This window comes from Helianthus annuus, chromosome 14, assembly GCF_002127325.2.
Source record: "Helianthus annuus cultivar XRQ/B chromosome 14, HanXRQr2.0-SUNRISE, whole genome shotgun sequence".
NCBI lineage: Eukaryota > Viridiplantae > Streptophyta > Magnoliopsida > Asterales > Asteraceae > Helianthus > Helianthus annuus.
Window position 1 is genome coordinate 78,182,152 of NC_035446.2, and position 19,115 is coordinate 78,201,266.

General features: G+C 37.5%; 1 protein-coding gene across 1 annotated transcript; it reads right to left on the bottom strand.

Annotated features, from left to right (window-relative positions):
* Positions 1–10,075: 10,075 nt before the first annotated feature.
* Positions 10,076–10,860, bottom strand: LOC110905491. Its single transcript, XM_022151196.2, has 2 exons — positions 10,813–10,860; positions 10,076–10,708 (listed from the first exon to the last, which is right to left on the bottom strand). The coding sequence occupies exons 1-2, from the start codon at positions 10,825–10,827 to the stop codon at positions 10,412–10,414; spliced, it is 312 nt and encodes a 103-aa protein (XP_022006888.1). The 5' UTR covers positions 10,828–10,860; the 3' UTR covers positions 10,076–10,411.
* Between the last annotated feature and the right edge of the window lie 8,255 nt (positions 10,861–19,115).

Consider the following 19,115-nt stretch of genomic DNA (forward strand, 5'->3'; position numbering starts at 1 on the left):
GAACAAAGGTGTTGATGGGATTAAACATGCCAACTAAACATAAAGATGTTTAACCGATCCTATATGGCTAGAAATTGCAAAAAATTGCAATTGTCAAACGTTGACTACCTTGTTAATTTAAATAGAGGGATAAAGGTCACCTAACCAATATTTAAATGTAACGTTGGATTCTAGATTTTAATTATTAATTGTCTTTAAGACACAAAAGGGTATTAATGATTAAAATATAATAATATCGAAAATACTAAAATTGAACTTGTTAAATTTTGTAGATGGCCGCTAACAATGCAAACCCGATTACCCAAACCGTCCGAAACCTATCACTAAGAACCATCCTTGAAAAGGATCATCTCAACCATAACAACTTCATGGATTGGTTTCGAAACTTGAGAATCGTTCTCAAGCAAGAGAAGATATCCTATGTGTTGGATGATCCTATTCCCGATGAACCTAACGTGGAAGATGTGGAAGCCTACAACGATTGGGTTAAGTATACCGAGGACTCCATGCAAGCCTCATGCCTCATGTTGGGAACTATGATTCCCGAAATTCAAAAGGATTTTGAACACCACGGGGCATACGACATGATTACCCAGTTAAAGGAAATGTTCCTACAACAAGCAAGGGTAGAACGCTTCGAAACTGTTCGGGCGCTTCATGCATGTCGAATGGAGGAAACCCAATCAGTATCATCTTATGTTCTCAAGATGAAAAGCCACATTGATCGCCTCGAACGGCTAAATTGTCCCGTCTCCAAAGAGTTGGCTACGGATTTGATCCTCAACTCTTTAACAAAGAAATTTGAGAGCTTTGTTATGAATTACAACATGAATGGATGGGACAAGAGCATTGGTGAGCTTCATGCAATGCTCAAAACGGCCGAAGCAAGTATGGGCAAAAAGGCTTTACCCGTCCTAGCGATCAATGAAGGAGGCAACAAGAAGAGGCCCCACCCCGACTCTAAAGCAACCTATGCTAAAAGAAAGGGACATGTCAAGGGAAAGGGAAAAGGAAAAGGAAAAGCTAAAGCAGAACCCGCCAAACCAAAAGAAAAGAAGCAAAAGGTTGCTACGAATGACCCATGTTTTGAATGTGGTGAGATAGGACATTGGAAGAGAAATTGTCCGACCTATCTCAAAGAGTTGAAAAACAAGAGGGATGCAGGGCAAACCTCAGGTACTATCTTTATGATACATGTTGAGCTTAATGTTATTTCTTCTAACACATGGGTACTAGATACCGGATGTGGAACTCATATTTGCAATTCGTTGCAGGGGTTCAAAAGAAATAAACATTACAAGAAGGGGGACACTAGTCTCTTCATGGGCAACGGAGCAAAGGTTGATGTCGAAGCTCAAGGAGACTACGTTTTAAAGCTTCCAAGTGGTTTGGAAGTTATTTTGAAGAATGTTTTGTATGCTCCTAGTTTGACTAGGAACATAATTTCAGTTTCCCTTTTAAAACAATCTGGTTTCAATTTCGAATTTGTTAACTATGACATTCATGTTTCTAAGAATGATGTGTTTTATTTTAAAGCTATGTCTTTAAATGGTACTTATGAATTAGATCATGATAACGCATCATATGATAGCTCAATGTACCAAGTAACCAACAAGAAACTCAAAATGGATTTGAGTGATTCCTACCTTTGGCATTGTCGCCTTGGACATATAAGCAAGAATCGCATGCATACACTTCAGAAAAATGGTCTTTTGAATACAAATGAAGATAATTCATTTGATGTATGCGAGTCTTGTTTACAAGGCAAAATGACCAAGACGCCCTTTAGTGGAACATTTGAAAGGGCTAAGGACTTATTAGGTATCATACATTCAGATGTATGTGGTCCTTTTAAGCCGATGACTAGGAATGGTGAAAGATACTTCATTACCTTTACCGACAAATATAGTCGTTATGGTTATGTGTATTTACTAAAACACAAGGATGAAGCATTTGAAATATTCAAAGACTTCAAAAGTGAAGTAGAAAATCAACTCAAGAAAACAATCAAAGTCCTTCACACCGATAGAGGAGGTGAATACCTTAGTGGTGCTTTTCAAGATCATCTTAGGAGTTGTGGGATTATCTCACAACTTACTCCACCTGGAACACCACAACACAATGGTGTATCTGAAAGGAGAAATCGAACTCTATTAGATATGGTTCGATCTATGATGGCTAGAAGCACATTGCCTCTATCATTTTGGGGTTACGCTTTGCTCTCCGCAGTCCGTATATTAAATATGGCCCCAACCAAGAAAGTGGAAAAGACACCTTTTGAAATATGGCACGGAAACCCTCCATCATTATCATTCTTAAGGGTTTGGGGTTGTGAAGCTTATGTTAAGCAATACACTCCAAATAAATTGGAAGTCCGATCTACTAAGTGTATCTTTGTAGGTTATCCTAAAGATGATATAGGATACTATTTCTACGACCCAACTGAGCAAAAGGTATTTGTTGCTCGAAAGGGTAAGTTCTTAGAAGCTGAGTTCCTTATGGAAGGAACTAGTGATAGAACAGTGGAACTTGAGGAGGATCAAGAACCACAAGACGATACACGTTTGGTTGATACTAGCACTCAACAAGAGGTTGTTGAAAACGATCAAGAGGTTGATCGAAATACACAAAATGTTCGCAGATCTGGTAGAATTAGCAATCCACCTGAAAGATATGGATTTTTCATGGATGGATGCTACGTGGTAGATTCAGATGAACCAACCACATACCATGATGCAATGTCAAAATCCGATTGCGACAAATGGCTTGAAGCCATGAACATAGAGATGCAATCCATGTATGACAACCAAGTTTGGGAATTGGTTGTGCCACCACTTAATTCTAAAGTAGTTGGAAGTAAGTGGGTTTTCAAGAAGAAAACTGATATGCATGGTAACTTGGATACTTACAAAGCAAGACTTGTAGCAAAAGGTTTCACTCAAACTCAAAGGATTGATTATGATGAGACCTTCTCGCCTGTGGCGATGCTAAAGTCAATCAGGATGTTATTTGCCATAGCCGCATATTATGACTATGAGATCTGGCAATTGGATGTCAAAACGGCATTTCTCAATGGATATCTTGATGAAGATGTCTATATGGTTCAGCCTGAAGGTTTTGTCGATCTAAAACATCCTGACAAAGTATGCAAGTTAAAGAAATCAATCTATGGATTGAAACAAGCATCTAGAAGTTGGAATCACCGTTTTGATGAAGAAATTAAGAATTTTGGATTCATCAAGAACGGCGATGAAGCTTGTGTGTATAAGAAGGCTAGTGGGAGCATCATCACTTTCTTAGTACTGTATGTCGATGACATTCTACTATTTGGGAATGACATTCCAACCATGGAAGGTGTAAAAGCTTGGCTTGGAAGTTGTTTTTCCATTAAGGATCTTGGTGAAGTAGCCTACATTCTGGGAATAAAGGTCTATAGGGATAGATCAAGGCGCTTGATAGGTTTAAACCAAAGTGCATACATTGACAAAGTCTTGAATAGGTTCCAAATGGAGAACTCTAAGAGAGGTTTTGTACCTATTCAAAAGGGGACAATTTTGAATACATCTCAATGTCCAAGCTCAAAGGATGAGCAAGAGAAAATGAAAAGAATCACATATGCGTCAGCTATAGGATCCATCATGTATGCAATGATATGCACTAGACCGGACGTCTCATGCGCCTTGAGCATGACAAGTAGATACCAACAAAATCCAGGTAGCAGTCATTGGATGGCTGTTAAAAGCATATTGAAATATCTTAGGAGGACTAAGGATATGTTCCTAATATATGGATCTGGTGAGGAGGAACTCGTTGTAAAGGGTTACACGGACGCGAGTTTCCAAACCGATCGAAGTGATTCTCGATCGCAATCGGGGTATGTCTTCATTTTAAATGGAGGAGCAGTCTCCTGGAAGAGCTCAAAACAAGACGTGGTAGCATTGTCCACTACAGAATCAGAATACATCGCCGCTTCATTGGCAGCCCAGGAAGCTGCATGGCTGAAGAAATTTATAGCCGACCTAGGGGTGGTCCCTACCATTCAAGATCCCCTAGAGATCTTTTGTGATAACGAGGGTGCGATTGCTCAAATCAAGGAACCTCGTGCGCACCAAAAGACTAGACATATCGAGCGGAGATTCAACTACATAAGGGATGAAGTTGAAAAAGGAAAGATATGTATCCGCCAAGTTCACACCGATCAAAACATTGCGGATCCACTCACGAAGCTCCTTGACAGAGGAAAACATGAAGGTCACACATGTTCCTTAGGACTTCGATATTCTAGTGATTGGATTTGATCAAATTTTGTATTTGGATATTCAAAACAATTGTTATTTTAACTCATTTATGGTATTTTGAGTTACGTTTCATATTAGCATGTTTAAATCCGTGAATAACTTAATTATTCTAAAGGTCCGTAGTCAATCATAATTGTGGGAACAAATATGAATGTAAGACTATTATGAACTTGGATTGGTGGATATTCATTTAGAATGAATATAGAGCAAAGTGTTGCTGCCAAAGTTCATAGATATTTGTAGGATACAAATATTGGACTGACTCGCTCTCAAATATTACTGCATGGAATCATTTGTGATTGATCATAAGTAAATTTGAGTTAAGGCGAATATCATAGTATCCTCTGACCTGAGATACATATTGGGTCTTGATATTCACCAAATATTATACCTTGACTTATTTCTTCGCTGTCAGTAATATGACAGTACATAAGGCTGAGCTCAGGTGTGGTACAAGGTGGTTGTGAGAGACGTATGTAGTCAAGAAGGGATTTGTTCCTCTTATTCGTTGAGAGTAAGATGTCTAAGGCCTGATAAAGTTAAATCAACAGAGAGTGATCACTCTATGTCTCTGGATTTAACATGACATCTGTAACGAAAGGATAAATGATAGATTCACCTAAATCATGTTCAAGTAAGGGACTTGAAAGGGATGATGTTATTGAATGGCAAATATAGTCATACGTATTGGGGGTAGTAAACCGTAGTTAGGCGTCATTTACTGCTTGCATCAATCTTCTATGTATCTTGTGCAAGTGGGAGATTGTTGGACTGTGTATGCCCAAGACACATATTAAATTGATGTGGCTAATGCGTTATGATCCAAGTCAAGTCATACCCAATAACAAGCTAGACAAACACTTATATTATTTATTTGTGATATGATCAAACAAATAAATATTAACACTTACAATATTTAGAAATTGGTTTTCTAAATAAATTACACTTGAGAAACTAATAAATTATATGGATAATTTATTTTGAGAGAATATTTTATTTTGTTATTTGATGGGTTAAATAACAATTTTAAAGGTTGTATAAAGTCTTGCATTTATGTAGTGTTATATTTATAAAAGTTATAAGTATATATATATAAACCAAGACTTAATTTTATAAAAGAAATTTATTTTTTTTTATAAAAACCCACATGGGGCCGCCCCCCCCTTTTTGTCTCTTTCCAAAGTTCTTGTTCCAATCACATTTCATGCATATGCATGGATTTAGATTGGGTGGTCTATCCAAAGTCTTTGGTCCAATATCTTTTCATGCTTTTGCATGTGGAAGAAGCCTCTTGATTGGGCAAAAGGGAGGTGGCTCTTCTCTCAACATTTATATATTTTTTATGACAAAATATATAGAGATTATTAGAGATAATCAAATGTGGTAGAGCTGAATTTTTGCTCTCTAATTTTCGGCCATAAGAGGGTTCTTTCAAGTGTTCCAACTTTGATCTTTAAGTGTTAAATCCTAGCTAAACTTGTGGTGTTTGTTGGAAGCTTGGGGTATACAAGCTTGAGGTCTTCTACTCTTGAAGACAACCATTTTAAGAAGCATCATCCGTTTCATTCTCATTACTCCAAGAAGGTAGTTTTTCTAAACACCCTATGGTTATGTTTGATAGTATGCATCTTCATATATGGATCCGGGTTTTGGGATTTTGCATATAAATGGTTTTATATCTTACAAAAGTAACATGTTTTAAACATTATTTCCGCTGCGTTTTTATTTCATATGGATGAAATTGCTTTGATAAACATGTTAAAATCCCATCAAAGGAGACTTAGCAAAGGCTTAACGCCAGACACTAAATCGATACAGAAGTCGACAAAATGAGGTGGATGAGGAGGACCAGGAAGATCCTCTGGGAAAACATCAGGAAAGTCACAAACGATAGGAATATCACTCATGCTTGGACCCTTATCTTTCTTTTCCACAACGTGGGCAAGAAAGACCAAGGAACCCTTGTGCAAGTATTTGTTCGCATGAGTACACGACATAAGCTTGAGGCCCATAGAAGTTTTCTCGCCATAGACGTGTAGAGAATCACCGTTTGGAAGAGGAAGACGAATAAACTTCTCAAAACACACGACTTCAGCATGAATTCGCCGAAGCCGGTCCATGCCTACGATGATATCGAAACTACACATTTGCATAGGTATGAGGTCAATAGAAAACATATGATTGTTAAGATTCAAGGAATACTTAAGAAGAATAGAATCAACAGAGACGAACTTACCGTTAGCGACTTCGAAAGCGAATGGTTAGTGCAACTTAAAACGTCTACATTCAAGCAAAGATTTGAATTCAATGGATAAAAAATTTTTATCCATGCCAATATCAAATCAACACGAAGCATAGACATTGTTAATGAGAACCGTACCAATGATGACGTCGTTGGCATTATGTACTTGAGCAGCTATGATGACGAAGGCTCTACCACATGCTTGTTGAGGCTGCTACTTCTTCCGCTGTTGGTTGTTGTTGGTGTTGTGCTGGGGAGAAACGTTTGCAAGATGATTCGGATCATCACAGTTGTAACACACCCGTCCGGTGTTGGCTTGAGGTTGAGTTGGGTTAGGTGCGGGGTTTTGGCTACAGTAACTATTTGGTTTTGATTGACGAGTGGCTTTGGGCCACTACAATATTGGTTGGAAAAATGCCAAAACCTATTTCAGTTTGTGCATAAGCGGCATGGTAAGTGAGTTGGATGATGGTATAGGCAAGTATTACACTTAAGGTGAGTTCCGGTGTATGCCTTCTTAGTTGGTTCGGGGTGAGTGGGAGCGACTAATTGAGGTGGTTGAGGGTTTTGCAGAGTGACTACTGCATAATTCTGGCTTAAAGCCTTCTGCTTCTTACCTTTGTTGTTCTTGGATGGTTTGGATGGAGTGGGTTCGATGATGGTAGTATCGTTGTTGGCTTGATGAGCGTTCTTGGATGAAACCTTGTCGGAGGTTCCATGAAGGACACAATTGTTGTTGAGTTTGGCTACCAAGTGGTAGATGTCTTCAAGGGTTTTGGGGGAAGCAGATTCGACAAGATTCATGATTGAAGGTGGGAGGCATCGAATATACTTTGCGATACCCTTATCGACGGTGTCGACTTGGCTAGGGCACAAAGCACTTAGCTGCTTGAAACGAGTTGCAAGACCAGCATTGTTGTTTTCTAGTTTCTGAAGTTCGTGGGGAGGATAAAACCACTACATCAAAAAAGTCTTACGGCCACACAAAAAAAGTGTGACCATACGCCTTTTGCCACACTTTTTTTCAACTCAAGTGTGACCAAAGGTCGAGTCATCGTAGGTATTATACGACCACACTCACGTTTAGTGGCCGTATCAACTTAAAAGTGTGGCTAAAGGGCACCACCATTTCTTGATGGAATCAGACATTTTGTACGATAAGTGTGGCTAAAGGGTAGTAACAGCCACATGAATTTACTATAAATGTGGTCGTTTCTATTATATGGTCACTTAAAAGTTTGTTTTTGCCACATCAATTTAAAAAAAAAATTGTGGAAAAAAGAGTTGTTGTAATCAAGCATTTCATTCATTAAGTATTACTAATGGATAGTAATGGCCACATAAAGTCACTATAAGTGTGGTCGTTTCTATTATTTAGTCACATGAGTTTACTATAAGTGTGGCTAAAATCTATTTCTAGACACACAAAACAACTTTGTAATTTTAAATGTGACTATTATCTAACCTTTAGTCACACATAAAGTTGTAATTTTAAGTGTGACTATTATTTAATCTTTGGTCATCGTTTTTTTACATGACATATGCTATCATTCCGTCACACAAAAAACAATAAAGTGACGATGTGTGGCTAATGCTTATGTAAAGCTACATGAAGTTTTGTGCTTTTAAGTGTGGCTATTGGCTAACCTTTGGTCACATATAATTTACTTTTCTCATTACATTTGCTATCATTCCGTCACCTAAAAAAACAAATTAACTATAGTGGCTAATGATTATGTTAAGCCACACAAAACTTTATAATTTTAAGTGTGGCTATCATCTAACCTTTGGCTACACATATTCATTTTGCACATTACATATGTTATCATTCCGTCACATAAAAAAACAAAATAAGGATGGTGTGGCTAAAAGTTATGTAAAGCCACATGAAGTTTTATTTTAAGTGCGGCTGTTGTGTTATCTTTGGTCACAAATAATTTTTTTATCCATAACGTTTGCTAATATTTCGTCACAAAGAAATAAACAAAATAGCGATGGTGTGACTAATGGTTATGTAAAGCCACATGAAATTTTATAAATTTAGATATGGCTATCGTATAACCTTTAGCCACACATTGTATTTTTTCCACATGACAATTGCTAACATTTCGTCACACCAAAATTAACAAAGCAACCATGATGTGACTAATGATTATGTAAAGCCACATGAAAATTTATAATTTTAAGTGTGGCTAAAATTTAACCTTTGGTCACACATAATCTGTTTTTACATGACGTTTGGTATCATTTTGTCACACAAAATAATAAAGTGACGATAGTGTGGCTAATGTTTATGTAAAACCACATGAAGTTGTCCTTTTAAGTGTGGCTAATGACTAACATTTGGTCACACATGTATATTGTAGTTTTATGTGGCCATTCTCGTACAATAAAAACATCATGAAACATGAAACATGAGAAAACCTAAAACCAAATAATATTAAAATTAATAAACCAAAAGTTGTGCATAATGCTTTCAATTTAAATACCAAAATTTAAACTTCTAATCAAAAACTTTCTACCATTGTTGGAAAAGTAAATGATTGTACACATAAAGTAAGCAAACTAGTTTAGAGTGTTTTCATGTTCTTCTTGCTCCTTGTCTTTTTCTTGAAGTCATCTAGCGTTGTGAAACATATCTTTTGCTTCTTTGCCATTTGATTTGTAGTGTTTTGTGTTTGAATACTTGATAGATTTGGTACCTAAAGCAACAAAAAAACATTAAAACAAATATCAATAGCTAGAGTAATTAATCTTAATCATATATTAGTAAAGAACATACCTTTTGGCTAGTTTTAACAAGTGATTTTGGCCAAGCAACAAAAGTATTTAGTGCATCCCCAACTGTTTTGTACTCCCCTGATTCTACTAGTAAAAATGTTGTTGCTTTTGTAACTCTATCAATAGAAACTTTATAGCAATCATCTTGTAGTGGAACACAATGAATGCTTTGTTTTCCCATTGACAAGTGAATTGTACCATATCCCACACAATTTTTTAAATTTAAAGTATACAAAGTACACTTGTATTTCTACAAAAAAAAAAAATATGTTATATAAACATCTTAAGGTTAAAGTCAATAGAAATGTGTATTTCATAACACATACCTCTAGGACATTTGCTGAATTTGTATTATGTATATTGTCTTGTGATTCCAAATGAGATGATGACCCAAGAAGTGAAGTCTCATCCGTAGATAAAACATCTTTTTTCTGATTTTTACATTTTCCTAAAAGCATTTAATTAATCAAGTTATTGGAAATCAACAATCACTTATAAAAACTATTAAAAATATGAAATTTTTAAATAGTACCGTTGATATAATTTTTTTGGTGCCATTTTAGATGTGGTAACATGAGGAGTGACTTTTGTTTGCACTACTTTACTTGATAAGTTAGAAGTGGTACCATTAGCATTGTCCTTTGATCCAGGATTGTTGTCCATAGAGTTTACATACAATTCAATTAATTATGTTATGAAATATCAACAATTACATGAGAAATTATAAAAAATAATGAAATTATCATACTTACCGTTGTTGCCATTTCTTTTTGCACTATTTTAGACGCGGTAGCACTAGCATTATTTGTTGATCCAACATGTTTGTCCACAGAATTTACCTACAAAATGCAACAAGAGAGCAAATACAAATAATACCATTCGGTGAAACAAGGACAAGTTCTAAAATTGCAATGCACATGTTAAATTTATATAAATAGGTTGCAATATACGATAGCTAACAATAGTTAACATTTTATAACTATTAAGGTTTTAATTTGCTAATAAAATAAGTCACTTACTTATGTCTGACACATTTTATCTACAGATAATGAACATATTGGTACCCGTTGTCCTTGTGCTGCCAGATGAGCTAAAAGTTGATTAAGTGTGTTATTTGTTTCTGCCATCTGCAGCGACAAGGTCTTAATTTCTTCATCTTTTTTTTTCCACACTCAAGTCTCTCATTGTGTAGTTGAAACTCCAGTTGTGCAATTCGTTCTTTTGATGATCCTTTGGTTTGAGGACCCTGCCAATATTTACTGAAAGTCACTCCATAACCAACACCTTTTAAAAACCCACCTTTATCTTTGCCAAATACTACTGTGAGTGCATCCATGCCCGGATCAAGGTTTAGGGCTCCATCTTTAATTTGCGTTTCACTCTCAATCTGTAAGAAAGTGCAAAAAAATTGATAGTTAGATATTTTTTAACAAACGAACATGTATTATAGTAATGATAAAATAAACCCAAAAAAGTTTAAAGTTAACTTACTAATTTATCAGCCATGTCTTTTACAACATTCTTGTATTCTCCGTTTTTTCCCTTACTTTCCTCCACATTAAAGCACTGGAGGGGATCTCATCAACTAAAAGTCATTATTTTGTACCTTGGAATATATACAACAGAAATACCAGACACATACATTAGACATAAAACTAAAAAATCATTATAAGAACAAAAAAAACATTAATTAAAGGAATGAAGTTACCAGTTTCTCTCTTAGATAATCATATCCTCCTCGTCCCAAATGATGATCATAAACGTACTTTGGCAAAGCTTTTCTCTTGTACCCAAGACTTATCAGTTGTCTTTTAAAAAGGGTCTTGGCAAAAAAAAAATTTGTAAGAGGAGAGGGTCTCTAAATTAAAAGTCTTTCTAACAAAACTTTTACTCATGTGCTGACCAAAGGTCAAGAAAATCTAACTGAAGAAAATGTTTTAGAAAATCCAACAACAAATATTACAAAACCTACTGTAGAGCCCACTGCTCCTGGTGACCATAGTACACAACCTAGTGTTGTGGAACACACACCAGCCATTTTCAAAAAGCTTAAATCTATTTGCAAGCCCAAATCCAAAAAGAAAACCCCAAAAAAGGTTACTTTGGAAGATGAGGTGCCAGAGGAATCTGTTGTATCATAAAAGCAGCAAACAGCTATTGTTACTACCTCAGAACAAATACTAACAACTCCACCTATCCAAACTCCTCAATCATCCTCACAAAAGGAGAGTGTTGTAAGCACATGGGACTCACATCAAGGGGGAGATACATCACTTAATTATCTCTACTCAATCCCCTGTCCCTGTGCTGCTTCTTTTTCTACACCACCACCCACCTCAACATGTCAATCACCATTACAGATATTGCTTGATTTAGTTGATAACTCTGTGTCACACCCCAACCGATGGCGGAAACATCGGAGTGAGACGATCCAGATTGCTCGAGACTTCATAACACTATTTGCGACAATAATTAAAGAAAAACTGATTTCTTTCATTGATACAAATTGTCAAATTACATCATACGAAATCAAATACAACATTGTTTCACAATACAATGACAAGACAAATAATCAAAATACAACATAGTTTTCAAAATGATACAACAAATACAACATCCTAATCTAGTATAACAAGGCGTGTATCTAAAGTATCCCTACTAGGTTTCATCATCGCAACATCATCAACCTGCAATATGTTTAAAAATACATGGTTCAATACAAAAGTATTTGCCAGTATACAAGTTTGATACATAACATAAGTGTGAGAAGAATTAAACGAATCCACATGGCAAACTTAGGTATCATGATTAACTTATAAACTGGCATGCGAATATTCAAGTCAATACTCTTATTACCACAAGTATTATATTTAACATGACCACAAGACTACGAGCGGTGCGTTACTCCTATAGCGCTATACATATTAAATGGAGGCTCGTACGAAGTTAATGACAAGTTTATCACACAAAAGAGTCATCCAGTTAGACGTATTAAGTATAACGAATTAGCATGCATGTATTGGATTGTTTGTGCGTTTTGTATAAAAGTCTAAGTGTAATTATGTAGGTTAATGGGTAAACATATTGCACCCAAAGTTTAAAATGGAAAAAGGGTGTTCGAGTATACTCACGGTTTTGCAAAGTCTTCGATTAGAAATTCCACGAGTTGTTTAGTTGATGACGAGCACAGGAACGCCAAGATTACCCTACAGGGGGTAAACGAAGGCCTGAGATGTTGGAGATTGAACGGAGTATTCAGATTTAGAAATTAAAGTGCGTAGTATATAGTATAAAAGTATGATAAAATAGAAACTATATTCTGTCCAGGCACTCATTAAGACACTGAGTTTTTGTGATTTCACGAGTCCTGATTTGCCTGTCAGAGTCAGTAATGAGGAACGCAAAAACTAAATAAACAGGAAATCGGAACACAAACTGCTTGGGCGAAAGGATAGTTCGCACGACAAGCTCCTTTTGTGCGAAAGAGGTTACCTTTCGTGTGACAGGAACTGTTTGAACCGAACTTTATCTTTGAACGTTTTAACTATTAATCAGTTATGTTTGTGAGTCCAGTTGTGTTATGGATATATTATATTAATAGTCTAGAGTATCATAGAAATCATGCATGGTGGTAACAACCTCGTTATGGTTCACCAAAGCACAAATTCGTTAACAAAGTTAACTAATTAGTTGGTCATGAATAACAGAAATGGAAATAACAGAATTTAAATAGCCAAATAACCGAACAAGAACAACCCAGATGTGCCAACTCAAAATGGAAAGAATGAACTAAGTGTTGGAGGCTAGATGGGGTTAACTTGTTCTAGGTCTAGGAGATTGTTTGGGTGTTCATTTTACAAGTTCAAGCGAGGTGGTGGAACTAGATTGGAAGCCAATGCTTCCACGGTTCACACACTGTTACATCAGAATCATTCAAATCGGAAATGAGGATCTGACTAACAAACAACACTTAGAAATTTTCGAAACGGGTTGAACCAGAACCTTTGTGCGAGAGGGTGTCCTGTCTCACGAAAGGAGTTAACCTTTCGTGCGATAGGCGTTGTTTCGAAATGAAAACAGTTCGGTTTTGCTTGAACTGTTCATCTTCTCGGCTGGAATTGACGCTAACATGAACCCACAGCTATGAACTTAGCTTGTGAGCTCAGAGAGTATCTGATTCAGCCGAGTTTAGTTATATAAAATTATTTTATAAAAATTTTGAAAGTTGAACTCCAAATCCAATCTTGGTCCCAACTTTGTGAGATTTATCATCAGATTGCCAAGGCAAATCTAATGTACCAGCTTTGTTGATATGAAGTTCTTGTAAAAGATAGAAAAAGTAGAAGATTAGAGAAGGAATGAGAGTGCTAGTGAGTTGCAAACTCACTTAGAAAGTTGCTGGAAAATGCTCAGCTGGCAAGTTCAAGTTCAGGTTTTCATTTTCAAAGAGAATTTCGGAGTTGTGGAAGTGGTGAAATAAAGAAGTGGGTTGGTATTTATAGGCTGAGATGGAGTTTGGGACGTTAGGATAATACGGGCGACCGTGACTTTTCGTGCGAAAGGCCGTTTCGCACGAGAGGGTATTTCCCTTTTTGTTCGAAAATCAAGTTTGTTGATTACGCGTGTTTTGTTGGTTTTAACCGTTTTAAAATTATAAGTGCAATGCATAAGTGTAATGTATGAATAAATGAATGTATAAATGAATTTTGCATGTATAAAAAAGTATGGATTCACGTATAAATTGTATCAAGTATGCACGTATGATGAATGTATAACAAGTATTTATGAATTAAGTATAACACAAGTGTATAAAAGATCGAGTTTTCATTACAATTCAAGTCTAGGTACAATGATTGAAATGAAAGATGATTACAAGGGGAAATACAAGTTTCTATAATAGAATTACAATCAAACTTTCTAAATAAGGAAGGTTACAAAATCGAGGCGTGACAGTCTCCACTCCTTTAGGTAATTTCGTCCCGAAATTTAGGAATATGCAACAAATAGATGCGGATATTTAGTCTTCATCTCCCTTTCGAGTTCCCAAGTAAACTCAGCGCCACGTTTTCCTTCCCATCGTACCTTCACAATTGGAATTCGGCTGCATCTTAATTGCTTGATACCTCGATCCATGATCTCGATAGGTTTCTCCACGAAGTGCAAAGTCTCGTTGAATTGAAGATCTTCGAGTGGGACTTGAAGTCCTTCTTCAGCTAAACATTTCTTCAAGTTTGAAACGTGAAAGGTAGGATGAACATTGTTGAGTTCTTGAGGCAGGTCCAGTTGATACGCCACCCTGCCAATCCTTTCGAGAATCTTGAAAGGACCTACATAGCGAGGAACGAGTTTCCCTTTCTTACCAAATCGAACTACACCCTTCCAAGGGGATACCTTGAGAAGTACAATGTCACCAATGTTGAATTCAAAAGGTTTGCGACGCTTGTCAGCATAACTATTTTGTCGACTCCTTGCTTAAAGCAAATTATCTAGAGTCTATAAAATTTTGTCCGTCGTCTCTTGAATGAGCTCGGGACCAGTGATCAGAGCTTCTCGATCTCGTGCTAACAAATAGGCAAACGACACTTACAACCATACAATGACTCGAAAGGTGCCATTTGAATACTCGCGTGGTAACTGTTTTTGTACGAGAATTCGATCAAAGGCAAGTGCATATCCCAGTTGCCACCAAAGTCGATTATGCATGAACGAAGCATATCCTCTAGAGTTTGAAGAGTACGCTTGCTTTGACCGTCGGATTCAGGATGGAAAGCGGTACTAAGATTGAGATGAGTACTAAGAGCAGATTGAAACATTTGCCAAAGACGAGAGGTGAAACGACCATCATGGTCTGAGATTATGTCAATGGGGAGACCATGATGAAAGATGACTTCATTGTTAGTGCAGAATGTCTATCGCCTTCGTCAATCAGAACCGTAGCAGAAAATGAAGAATTCTAGAGTTTATGTTGTAATTAGTAGAGAAATGTTGGATCTGAGTTTGATTTTGATTGTATTTTGTGTTTGTAATTAAAGTGAAAATGGATGAGTGTGCAGCGGAATTAAGATGAAAACAAACTTTGCATACAATCAAACGAGAGTAATACTTTGATCAAACATCTTTACACAATGAATCGGAAGATTGAACTTATTTCAATAACGATTACAATGATTGATGAATGAATGCAAACTCCCCCTCAGCCAGAGCTCAGTTGTTTGTTCGTGCAAAGAAGACGATTGTGCAAAAGAGCTAATAGAACAGTACAAAATACTGATCTATTTATAGGCACTTGCAAACTACTGAGCATCTTAGCTGACGTCACCATGAAAGTGACATCTAACCTCCTAACAAACTCTAACCTCTGATCTATACAAACACTGCTGTGTTAACTACTGCTACTACATTACATTACAAAACAGACTATTGGTCAGCTGCTGCAACCTTCTACTGCTGTGAACCCAGCAGTACTTGTCCGGATCAGCAGAGCTTGACTCAAGGCAGTAGATTGAATCAGCAGGGCTTTAGTCTTTCATCAGGTCTTTACTTGAGCAGCAGTTGTAGGTCAGCATTTAGCAAGATCAGCAGATAGGAGGTCAGCAGTTGTTGAAATCACTTTCAAGGGGAGAGATTTGTATGTAAACATCTGCTTATTCTGGATCCACTGCTCTGATCCAGTTTTGGCTTTAATTATCTGTTCCTCTGATAGGGTTCAATCCCAACAATCTCCCCCCTGGAACAGATAATGCCAAAACTCTTCATTATTGTGGACGTTTTATTGCCTCATCAATAGTTCCCTTATCTGACCTTTAAATTGTAATTCAAAGTCAAGGGCATCTGTGTCTTCATCATCCCTGCTAAGTGGAAGATCAAGGAGATCCTGCAAATCTTCAAGACTCAGGCCAAGAGCTTGTTCCCTTGATATTTTCTCCACTTCTCCACCAGACCTGAGCAAAGTCAATACGCAGGTCTGTTTGTCAGTTTCCCACTTTTGTATTTTTGAGCCTGGTGGGTTTCTTGGGAGATGCTTATTTGCAGAAGTATTAGGTGAGGCTGGCCTGTTCATAACTGGCTGACCAGCATTTGCAGATTGACCCAAGCCAAGAGTTTCTATGATGATTTCCTTTATACCTTCTTTTACAAGGTCATCCCCTTTTATCAACTCTTGGATGGTTTCAGCTCCCAACTGTTTGTGTATCCTTCTTTTATAGATGGCAGTACCAGTTGGAGCAGTGGCTCTCCTGATTTGCAGCTTTGATGGTCTTTTTGAAACCTCTGCTTCAGGATAGTCAGGCTTTTGAGGAATTTTTGGATCTTTCTTTCTTAATTCCTCCAACCTTTTTTAGGTTGTCCTGACCACATCTTCTTTCCATCTAGCAATTTGTCTTTTGTTTCCATATTCAGCAGCAACCAGTTCTTCTCTCATTCTCTTCAGTTCTACCTGTTTGTTAGGTACATTCTTTCTAAACTTTGCCCAGTCAGGAGGAGTGTGAGTGACTTTCCTTTTTATCATGTCTTGAATTCTTGCTGCTTCAGTTTCAAGCTCAGGAACAGTCCACTCTTTGTACATGTATCTCTCTCCTTTATACTTCTTGTGAGCCATTATGCTTTCAATGTTGTCTTTCTTCAAAGTTTCAGCTGCTCTCTTTGAAATTTGTTGACTGACATTTTTTGCAAATCGTTCTAGGGAGGTGACTTGTGTGAGCAGATATTGATAGTATCTAGAAATTTCTTTGTCAGATTTCCCTTGTGTGTTTCTCTTTGAGATATCCTCTGCTTGCTTGACCTTTATCTTCAAATATTCATCAACATTTTTAGGCCAGGGATATCCTTTTATTGATGGCAAACTCCTTTTGGCAGGGTCATCCTCATAATAGAATGATTTTATTTCTTCTCTAACAGCTTCTAGTTCAAGAGGAAATTGAACACCTGCAGGAGGTAAGGGCTTGTGCATTGGAACTGAAGAAAGAGGAACTGGTTTTGGTACTAAAGATTTTGAAGATGTTTGGGATGGTGAAGTGTCATCATCTTTAAGAATTAGCCTTCTCCTCTTTATTTGAGGAGGGGCTGATGATCTTTTGGATGGAACACTGGATGTAGTGGTAGTGGTTTGTGATAGACTAACAGTTGTTGAAACAACTGGTGTTCCAACCACTGTTGTCTTTACAGCAGATGTTGTAACAGCTGCTGTCTTCTCCCTTTTGGCAGGAGGTGATTTTGTTTTTGGTGGTGATGGTGGTAAGGCAGTGGATGTAGTGTGTGTTGAATTGGTGTGTGTTGATCTGGGAGCAGATGTTGAAACCCCTGAAGTACCAACAGTAGTGGATACAACAGGAGTTACAACAGCTGTTTTAGATGGTGGTTTTGAAACAGACTTTGAACGTCTGGTTGGAATGGATTTGGGTAGCCTTACTATTTTTGTAGGCTTCTTCTTTTCATCAACAAGATTTTCATCATCTTTTGACCCTGAAGTACCCTGATCCGGATAATCCACCCTGGCTTTTCTTTTGGCCTCTCTATCTCTTTTTACACTTAACTGCTTCTGCCAGTGCATTTGTGGTCACATCAATTTTCTTGCTTCCATCTGGCAGAGGGATCTGTTTGGTCCTATTTGCACTTTCTGGTGCATGGTAGATACCATCCTCTATTCCCTTCTTTTTCCACTCCTGAATTTTCTCCCCCTTTTTGGCATTATCTGGGGGAAGTTGATCAATGAAGAGAACAGTTGGAGGAGCAGTGCCAGTGGTATGCAGGATCTGAGTTTTGAGAGCCTTTAGATCAGCCTGAGTGTTCTTGAACCTTGACTCCATTGCATTTCTCAGCTGTTGAACATGTTTTTCATGTTGCTGATCTGCTAGTTGTGCTTGATGATGGAGAAAAGGTTGAAATAGATTCCAGAGCTCATTTGTAGCAGATGCCTGTTGTGGAGCAGGTGCTTGAGGTGGAACAACAGTGGATTGCATCTTTTGAGTTTTCAACACCTGCTGTAGCATGTTTTTAAGATCTGCAACAGATGTATCCAACTTTTCAATTCGTTCTGTCAAATCCTGATATTTTAAATCATCACCCAGTTTAATGGGATCATCGGATTTCCCACTAACAGTGGTTGTATTAGTGGTAGAAGTAGGGAGTTTACTCCAAACATTAACCACTGATGCCCCTTTTTCTTGGTACTGGGGTCTTCTTCCTTCAACACTTGACAACCTTTTGATGTTGCCAGTAGGATAAATAAATCCACTGGTGGTTGACAGAGGTGCTATAAAAGGAATTGCCTCCAAGGAAGTCTTATTGATGTAACCACTGTCCAACTGTAAACCAGTGGGTTCAACAGTTGTAGTGGCTGCTTCACTTGGATTACCACCAAGAGTTACTTGTAACTCAAGGGGTGTAACCTCCTCAGGTTGTGTTGGTGGGTTAGCAATGAATGATACATCAGGCTCAGTCAGTTGTTGAGGCATATTCTCATTAACAGGTGATTGAGAAGGACTGAGTAATGCCTGGTTCAAGTCTATTGCATCCAACAAAAGTTGTGTTTTTGGTGGAATTGTGGATGTGATGGTGGGTGTAGAAAGAAGATTTGCCCCGGGCATTGGGCTGTGGATGATGGAAACGAGTGCTTCCAGAGCATCATAATGTGGTGGCCCTTTGTGTACAACCTGTTCTTTTTGTGAAGAAGCAGGAGGAGTTGTGGTTATGGGTTGAGATATTTGTACCAACTGCTGTGAGGAAGTAGCAGCAGTGGTTTCTTGTGACATTTGTGTTGTCACAGGCAGTAGCTCTGGTATCTCATCCTCCAGAGT